This window comes from Gloeophyllum trabeum (genome assembly GCF_000344685.1).
Source record: "Gloeophyllum trabeum ATCC 11539 unplaced genomic scaffold GLOTRscaffold_00020, whole genome shotgun sequence".
Taxonomy (NCBI): domain Eukaryota; kingdom Fungi; phylum Basidiomycota; class Agaricomycetes; order Gloeophyllales; family Gloeophyllaceae; genus Gloeophyllum; species Gloeophyllum trabeum.
In genome coordinates, this window is record NW_006920429.1 from 223,267 (window position 1) to 233,107 (window position 9,841).

The window sequence follows — 9,841 nt, forward strand, 5'->3', positions numbered from 1 at the left end:
AGTGATGGGACCGCTTGGGTCAGGTGGCGGAGCGTCGAGGCGACCTATAGGGGCTGGAAAGAGCAAGTGGGAGCGCAAGAGAGTCGTATGGTATATGGTATAGCGGAGGAAAGTGCTGAGCAATCCTGTGGGTAGCGGCGTTTATTTGTTATTTATCTCCGAACGGTCGCAAAGCCATTCCTGTAGTATAAATTGTACAAAGTAGCATACAGAAAAAAAGTTTCGACTTCACCATCTCAGAGAATTAGCGTTACGATCTCAGCGACCTGAGAAGTTCGAAAGCGTCGAACTTAGCGAATTATAACCGATCTTAGCTTTGCCAATAGGCCTGACTCGTCGAGTGAATTAGCTCCGCCATCGATTCAATTAGCTCCGGTGCGTCTCACATAGCGAAATAAAAATTAAACAAGTCCCTTTAGCGTTTTCTACTCCCGTGGGCCCGAACCTACACTCGGTTCCGTGGTTTGCGACTTTGTTTGCGACTTTTCGGAGATAAATACTCCGGAGCGTCCATTAGTGTTTGTTTCAGGCATCAAGGTTTTGTTTTATTTTTCTAGGTCTTCCTACGGACTACCCTACGGCGTCTTACTCCTCCTTTCCCCCTCGAACTATTAAATACCCTTCAGTTGTCTCAGACCGCCTTCACCCATATCACGGGGTTTAGGTTTATTCCTTTTGGTCCTTGGTGATTGTTGTGTGTCAGTGCATATCAACGGATTTGGCATTTTGCTGATGTAGCTGTATTATGCCATTCTATCTAATTAGACAAGTTAGGTTTGTCCCCTAGCTAATTAGACATAATTATGACCATTATGCTGTATCACCTCATAATAGATGGCAATTATGTCGCAATCACATTATATCATTTCCCGGGGTACCACAAGGAGTATTGAGATATATTCATGATGTAGCTACAAACAGGCATGTAACTACAATCTCCCTGCCCTCATCAGCCTACAAGATCACTTTCCCCTCAAAGCAGGCTAAGGAAAGTTCCCAATATCGGATCAGATAAGAGAAGACATCAACATAATGTTGGTAAGGCAGATCATCCAGACATCAGAACACACCTATGAGACACCACCTTGAATGCAGACCTGGGAAGGAAGAGATATGGTCTCTGTACGGCATCATGAGCCTCATGCATGGACAGCAAGGAGCAACCACTTACTCAAGGCAGATATTTAGCGAAGCACGGCATCATGCACAATGCAAATATATGTACCAGGCATCTCGGGAGTGGATATGACATTTGCAGACAATAGCGGCAAAGCAGGCTTAGTGGCAAGGGGGGCACACAGTCAGACCGCAGCAACAGCTCAACAATGTTGAGCACATACCAATCTGACTAACTTACAAGCTGCTCACAAACCCGCAAGCAGCCCCCGATCACATTCACTAGTGCATACCCAGGTGTTTGCAGTCTTATACTCTCATGGAAGGAGTAGTCCACAACCTGCACCACAGCCGAGCCAGTACATCAACACAACACACACAGGAATCGACACAAACTGACCATATTCTTTGTAAACCAGCGCACGCATCATCTTACGCCTGTCAGCACTTTATCAAGTGGATGCCGTGTTCAGAGCCAAGTAGGATCCGGTGGCGGTCGAACCGAAGCCGGGTATTGTCAATGGAGTGACGGGGATCCAGCCTGTCAGGGCAAGGCCATCAAGGAAAGCTGTCATCAGGGGACTTGGCAGCACAAAAGATAAGTTGAACCTACCAGAGAAGTCGCCCGCGATGGGTCCTGCATGGGTACAACCCTGGGAGTATAGACGACTCTGACGAGTGAGCACACGAGTCGGTCGCAGGACTACAGAGCTGCGAAAGCTCCTTTTCCGAGGGAGCGGAATGACGGGGACATGGACGACGGCGGGCGGCGAGCCAGCAAAGGAGAAAGAATGGAGCGCGAATGTTGAACATGGCAGATTAAATCGGAGTTCAAAACGCGGTATCAACAAAGTCATGTGACCGGCTACAGCTAACCGGATGACCGGACTCTGGCGAGAACACGCTGAGTCTTGGCTGAGTCCCGTCCAAGTCTCTCTAGAGCTCAGCCGTAGGTGCCTCTAAGCTCTCCAAACTCCTGCTACTTAGCTGATAACATGCAGGAGAAGACTCATCAATTTATACTTCTGATATTGATTCTCTGGCTTTGCGTTCCTCATCGGTGATGGCTCCGGTAAATCTCGCGTTGCACAAGTTGCAGGGTTCCGAATGCGCCGGGGAGCACGTCGTGGACAATGTCATGCTGACCGTAAATGATGTTAAGACACCTGGAGTATAGTGCTATGGACGCAGATGGATGGCATGCTGGATATGTTGGAGAGTGCGGGTCAAGGTATGTGCATTCATCTGACACGTATATACATTCTAGATTTACTCAACACAGGACAACCACCCGCCACTCGCGCAGTTTAGCTGATACAAAGAGCAACCGCATCTCAGTGAACGCGAAGACTAGCATGGCACGGGATCCTCAATGCGTGTGGGTCGCGGGTAAGGGTACCAGCGGGTCCGGGTACGGGACGCGTTTCGCCGTACCCGAGAACCGACTATCGAAAACGCGCATCGTCCACCGCGCTCTCAAAATCGAAACCTGGGTCGCCGCGTACCCGTACCGGACCCGTCGACGAGGGTTTGCGCGCGAGTTTACGCATTTACCCTTGCCATTTCCTAGGCTGCCGCAGTTGCAGGGAACTGCACAAACATGTAGACGAAGGACCGTGTTGCAGAGTTGCTAAAAGATGTATCTTACTTTCACAGAAGTGTGTCATGTAGATTAGCTGTTGGTCACTCTGGATTATACGACCTTTAGATGGATTTTTGGCATCATACATAATTGTGTCTAAATTATGTCTAATTAGCTCGGGAGGGTTTTCCTGATGACATCCGGAGCATCGAGGCTAACATAGAGCCTATCTCGGCTCGACTCTTCTTACACATAGTTTCTTGGCCGCAACTCCAGTGTCTAAAGCTCTATTGCCGCTGGCAGGGAGATGAAATCTGGAGGCCTTTGATTGACGGGGCAGCCTCCGATGCCCCCGAAGGAGCCTTCTTTCATAATCTGCTTAGTCTGCACCTCCAAACCATCAACACGCTTCCTTCAGTCATTCTGGAGCGAATCGTCATATTGCGCAATTTGAAGCATCTTAAAGTTTTAACGACGGAAAATCGGGAACCCTTCAATGTTCTGGGCTGGAGAAACAACGGCGCGAGCCACTGCAGCCCTCCCTTACTGGAGGAGCTCAGGATAGGCCTTGTGCCGGACAGAGAAAGATTGACTACAGGGCAAGGCTTGGAGCTCGACGGGGGCGCACTCATGGCCTTTCGTTATTTCCATAATCTTCGAACGTTTCGAATAGAAGACAAATGCTGTATAATGCTTGATAACACGACCCTAAAATGGCTGGTGTCGAACTGGCCCGTCTTCGCCCCCTGTCTGTTGGCATTGATAACTTTTGGTTGGACCAACCGTGGGTCTGACGTCGGTCATCCGGTGGTGTCCACAGTTGGAGGAACTCGGTCTTGTATTTGACGCAACAGACGTCCCGAGCACTGCAGGAGAGCGACCGGCGCGAGGGATCTGCAATGAGAACATACTCCAACTGTATGTCGGCGACTCCCCTGAGGCCAACACCGCAGACATTGCGGATTTCCTCTCGGATTTCCTTCCGAACATGAAGGAGATCGTTGGGCAGGAGTAGAAAGGATGTCGGCATGATTTTCTAGATACTTCCATACTGTGTTCCATCGACGCTCGGGAGCGTGCATCTATGCATCAAACGTATGCGCTAGCGAGCCGCCGATGCGCCCCGGTCGACCCCATGATCCATGATGGCGTCCTACACAATAGCAACGCCTGGAACCATAGATACACAAGAACGAGTTGGATACAGCATGAATACCTACCAGTCACCCGCACGCCAGGAATCGAGAATTCTTAGCAAGAGCGATCGCAATACCGCCCCTGCCTCCCGCCCTATCCACAGTGACGCTAGTCCAAGATAGCGGGAAGGCGATCCTGAATTTTACCCCCCGCCGAAGCGTGCACGCCCGATGCCTCCAGTACCGCGCCCTGAGTGGTCGCACCCTTCGTGACCGCACTCTTCGTAGCTGCATCCCCGGCCTCGCGATTACGGGTGCGTTTCAAAGACTTGTCCTTCCCATCATTGCCTTCTCGCTTTCGCTTGCTCCGAGTCTTGCTTCCGGAAGCCGGGTGAGACCCAGTGCCGGTCCTGAGGTTCGCTGCGGTGTCTTGGGCAACACGCTTCTTCGAGATGGGAATGCGACGGAACGCTGTAGCGCTATCATCCGGCTCCGGCCGGCTATTGGAATCCAGAGCTTCACGAAAAGCCAGCTTGATGTGTTGGTGGGTCTCCAGCTGGTAGAAACTATCAGGATCATTGTCATAGTATCGCTCGTAGATCCATTCGTCTTGGTAGTGGGTCGCTACGAGGCCAGCGAGACGGTGGATACACCTAGTCACTGATATGTTGATTGATGCTTCGTCGAGTTCTCCGGCCTTCTTCGCGTCGTACACTTCGCTGCTATGGTGATTTCCACGGAGAACCTTTATATTCTTCACCTCTACTCGAATGAAGTGAGTTCTCCAAGCGATATCTGCGCCGCAGAAGATACGCTTGATCCAGTCCACCGACAAGGTATGGGGCCTGTGATGGATTAAAAAGTATGCGGTAGACCAGAAAAACGACTCCAAGTCATTCCAGGTGGCGTGAGCAGGTACATCCTGTCCTGGTTCCCGTACTCGGGCAACGGATAGGAACTGCACAGTTCCCTGGAAGACATCCCTCGTTAGTTGTGAGACCCTACTGCTTGGTCCAGATCAGCGTGCTTACCGTGATTTCCCGTAAATCTCCATCACTTCCGGGTTCACCGACCACCGTGGCATATTCCATATCAATGAGAAAACCTTTGCAATTTTCCATGTCGGGATAGGCGCTAATCATGATATTGTTAATGCTGATATCCCGGTGGAGAATTTTCTTCTCGCCCATCCCCTCATGACCTGACGCTCCCATAAGCCATGGAGGGACGACAAGGAAACGAGGGTACTCACCTAGAAGACTATCATAGATCGCCTCCATCGCTTCACGAGTGGAAGAGAAGCGACTCAGTGGGATCCCAACGGAATCAAGGACGCAGCGATGATGGACGCGCGGAGGACACTTGCGAGGTCCGTAGTGCTTATTAAGAAGGTGAGCAATCGTCCGATGCATTCCGTTATCTGAGTTGGGAGGGTCAATCAGATCCACGTCGCTGCGCAGCCTTGCTACACCCGGAACAGGCCCCTCAGCATGGATGATCTTGTATATTTCACCCTCGAGCCTGCGAGACGGGTCGCGCCAAGAGTCTTTGATGATAACAAAATGATCCTCGTTACTGCGTTCCGGATTTTCCACAGTGCCTGGGACAGGGAATGCGAGCCAGGTACACGTCCCTCGGCCGAGCATCGCCGTCGAGGTGAAGAGCGGCGGGCCCACGGTGATGTACTGCTCCAATTTATCGCCAGACTTCGACGGCACTGTAATCGTACTGCTCTGGGCCACCAGGGTGTTGTCGTCCAGCATCTCGGCCTCCTCCGAAATTAGTCGCTTCGCCCTCGCCTTCTTAATCTTTTCCCGAAGGAGCTCGACGTGGCCGTCTGGGCGCGATTCGAAATTGATCGTAGGGTCGACGCCGCTACCACAGTACCCTTGGGCACCGAATCCCGCCAGAAACTGCCAAAACGGCTTGAGGTCCTGCTTGTAGTCGAAATAGTCGGATATGAGCACCGAGGAACGATCCCACCGAAAGAACCTAGCACGACTGCCAAAGATCCCAATCCCGCACAGAAAGCAGCGAGGCCGGCGTTTGAATGAGACGGTGGCATAGTAGGAGAATTGATCCCAAACCCCCGTTTGGTATTCATGAGGAGTGTCTGGCCTCGACTCGTCCGTAGTATTGTAAAACGGATCTTGCCTATCGGTTGGCTTGACTTCGACGAATGCTAATGCACATGGCCAAGAGCTGTCCTTCCCCTTCGAGAGAACAACCAGGTCTGGCGTCCCAGGATCCTTGGTGTCTTGGGAGTGATTGACGACCTCAAATTCGATGGGAGGGTTCTCTGTCCAAAGAGACGAGCACATCTTATTCAGCGCTTCCTTCTGCCGGAGGGACTATGGGTCAGTGCTAACGCGTCAAAAAACTATTTCATTACGTACTAGGGGTTCATACATCTCAAGTTCGACCCCGTCCCCCGTCGGCACGCTCTGCAACTTCGCTGAGACACCGGTCTGAGCGTTCGGGGATATTGCCTGCGAGGCATTCTCGACCACGTTCCCGAATTGACGTTGAAACGTAATGCGCAGAAAGTCGGTCATGGAAATAGGTGCAACCCGTAGCCTTGAGGCCTCACTTCCGGCTTCTGTCCGTAGCGTGCTGATGGGGAGAGTCTGGCTCTGATATTTCCGCGTACAGGACAGCGGTCGTTCGGATGGGTGTGAGGTCGGTGTGTTAAATAGTAAAGGAGGATTTTTTTTGGCGGGTGGTGTATGAGGACGTTCAACGTCATCGGCAGAGTCGCCAGCGGCCGGTGTGGCATTGACATCCGCCGGAGCAGATGTGCCCGGTATAGGCACCACGAAATCATCAAGCGGTGGGGGAGACGGAGAAGCAGGCAGAGGAGTATCCGGAGGTGGTGTCGCAGCAGGTTCAGGCATTGGGGGTGCAACAGTCAGCAAGGAAGAAGGTTGAAAAGCGACGGCTACCCACCGAGCTTGTTAAATCGCTGGAGTTTGAACTCCGATGTCCATTGTCCATTGTTATGAGTGCTTCAATGTGGCTCTAAAACGCAGGTGTTGATGAGTTCTGCAACCAATATCAATGGTGTTGCGCGACGAAGGCGTGTTGTGGCAAGAGACGAGATGAATTTCTCACGTTGCCGCGGTCGAAGGCGGCACGTGACAACGTGACCGTGACTCGTGTTCCCGGGCCTCTCCTTTGGAATACTGTATGTCTATGTATGTAAGCAACCGGGCGCACAGCGTTACACCTATGGCACCGCTCGAAGTAACAAAGCCGGCGTTACGCGTTACAGTGGTAAAATTAGCAACCGCAACCCGACCAGTACCCATGCGCTTCTACATATGATCCTACCATATTAGGGATGCAAAGAAGCACTCTACAATATAATACTTGATTTTTAACTGCTGAGATATATTGACGGAACAATATTCGTAGCTAAATCCCACCGAAAATCGAATTTTTTGACGAGCGTTACACTTCCCCGGAGAAGACAACAACCTCTGCGTTACGCGTTACCAAGTGCGCTCCGGGTAACGCAACGGGGCTGCGTTACGCTTACATACATAGACATACAGTAGGACCCCTGAAAGTACCAATGGAGGTTAGATACCAGAGAACCTGATTTCCTTCATTTTTACCGGGACCGAGTTCCGCCTAATTTGGCTGTTTTTACTGGGACGCGATACCAACCTAGCCGTGTGGCTCGAGATTTACCGGGACCCAGATATCCAACCTCCGAATTTTGATCCGGTTACAAGGGTTTTCCTTAGCCAAATTTGATCAAAATAAGGCATTATTGGCTACAATATGCCATATATAGGCCCAATATTGCCAAAACAGTGTAATCTTAGCTCAAATATTTATTGGGGCAAATTGTGGCTGCACAAGCGAGTGATTGAGTGCCGGGAGATGCCGGGTATATACCACAATGGTATCTGACCTTGGATATCGAGCCTCAATTCTACCGGGACTGAAGTATCCGGCCTCTTGGGCGCTTCGCCACATTTTACCGCAACCGTATCTAACATACGGCCTCCAGACCTCACTTTTTTATGGAATTGGTATCTAACCTCCATCGGTATTTTCAGGGGTCCTCATACAGTACGCCCTGCCAGCAACCCTGGAGCGTGAATGATAATCGTTCACACTCGTGTCGAGTTATTGGCGATGCGGGGCGTTACATCCTCTTTCAGTGCGGTCCGTGTACCCATCTCAATTTCCTACGATGAACCAGAAGCAACCGCATGTCACTGGATACATCAAGTACCCGTATTGAGCCTGCGGCAAATATGGGAATACTTACTCGGGTCGAGGATCCCATTTACGCGAGCAAGAATCTAATCCTCTCGCTGGACGTTATCTCTATTCAGTATCGCTGGCCTATCGTGTGAGGCAACTCCATGAACAAAGTTTGACCTTTATCCTAATAGTTATCTCACGCTTTGCCGGTGACTCAATCCGCGTATTGTACCCAGTGCTCCCACCTCACCACAAGCTAGACGGACATGCTAGATCCCACTGGTCCCAAATCCTCCAAAAACGGCCTGCAGTTCCAGCATTTATCGGGACAGCCACACCAATTCGGTTGGCCCAGACGTGGAAACTCAAGGCTATTGCCTCTCACCCTCCTTGGAAGTCACAAACCTGCATGTATATATCACTCCTTCACATCCTCCTCCGCCGTCCGCACCGGCCAGACGAACCTGTACTTCCCGCAAGCCACCCACGCAAATGCCACGAGGAGCATGACAGCTCCGATTGCGAGGACCGCGTAGTTCATGTTGATCGAGTCCACCGGATGCGAGGTGGGCAGGATGAACAAGACACAGATGAAAACGGTGAACGACAGAGACAGGACATGAGAGATCAGCCAGACTTCACTAGAGGAAGAGAAAGCTGGCTCACCAGAGCGCTGGCTACATCAATTGGCCATCAATATCGGTCAAGAGAGAACGGCCCTCGCTCAGATAACCTGAATACGAGGTCGCTTCGTCATTCCGCCATGTTATAAAGTAGTACAAACTCACGACACGGGATGATAGGCCGCGTGTGGAACAATTACAATCAAATCATTGTGCCACAAAAATTAGAAGTCCACTTGATATCTGCAATCAAACATGCTCTATCATTAACGAAGCTGATTGGCCTCATGCCAGGTCCTGCTTCCGGATTATGAGTGGCCTAGGCGTTCCACATATTATGCTCTTGCTTTGTGACATGACGGTTCCGATCCCATGCTTCATCGTATTGGATGCTGCTGATTGCGCGCATTACAGTATATAACGTAACCAATAGATTTACGTTGGAACTCGTTAACTCTGCGATGGGGTCGACGAACCCAACAGTCCTGCAAACAGCATGTCGGAAGTTGGAGAGCCTGTGGTGATCATATAGACTGCCACACCATTTTTCATTGCCTTAACTCCTTACCATCGCTTTAATGAGGGATAAGGGACGAAGCAAGGCATTCACGTCCACGCCAGCCACACTGGTGACTGCGGGGCTTGCGGTGTGACGACGGTCACGTGACACGTTTGGACGCGAGGAACGTGAGAAATACACATTTCTTTTCCGCCACACCACGCGTCAGCTCCCTTCCCGTACTGACCGGCCACGGCCTTCATCTACACGTGTAGAGACAAGCCACAAAGAATCACGGAATAGAATGGACAATGAACAGCGGAGTTGCAAGTCCAGCGACTTTAAAAGCTCGGTGGGTGACTGTGGCCTCTTGTCGCATCGTCTTCCGTTCTGACGATCGCTACCACGCTAATGTCTGAACCTGCCCCAACTCCCCCTCCCGATACACCTCCCCCTGCGTCTCCGGCTCCACCGTTACTTGGACGACGATGACCTTCCCGTGGCGGCGGCGTCTCCTCCCTCGCGCGATCTCGGTGCCACTCCACCTGCTGCCGACACTGCCAACGACGACGGACGCCCTCGCACTCCCACTGGGACCCAACCTCCTGTTCATGTATTCAATACGCCGGTCTCTCTTCCATCGAACCGGCCGCTCGCCTCTCGAAAA

General features: G+C 51.4%; 2 protein-coding genes across 2 annotated transcripts; one reads left to right on the plus strand and one right to left on the minus strand.

Moving 5' to 3' along the window:
* Window positions 1-3,411: 3,411 nt before the first annotated feature.
* GLOTRDRAFT_133884 (uncharacterized protein) lies at window positions 3,412-3,713 on the plus strand (the record flags this gene model as incomplete). Its single annotated transcript, XM_007872858.1, has 2 exons — window positions 3,412-3,450; window positions 3,519-3,713. 2 exons carry the CDS (start codon window positions 3,412-3,414, stop codon window positions 3,711-3,713), a joined length of 234 nt encoding a protein of 77 aa, XP_007871049.1.
* A 1,176-nt stretch (window positions 3,714-4,889) lies between these two features.
* Window positions 4,890-5,183, minus strand: GLOTRDRAFT_13792 (uncharacterized protein; the record flags this gene model as incomplete). Its single annotated transcript, XM_007872791.1, has 2 exons — window positions 4,890-5,041; window positions 5,087-5,183. Coding segments are annotated over 2 exons (249 nt in total), but the record flags the coding sequence as incomplete, so codon positions are not given.
* Between the last annotated feature and the right edge of the window lie 4,658 nt (window positions 5,184-9,841).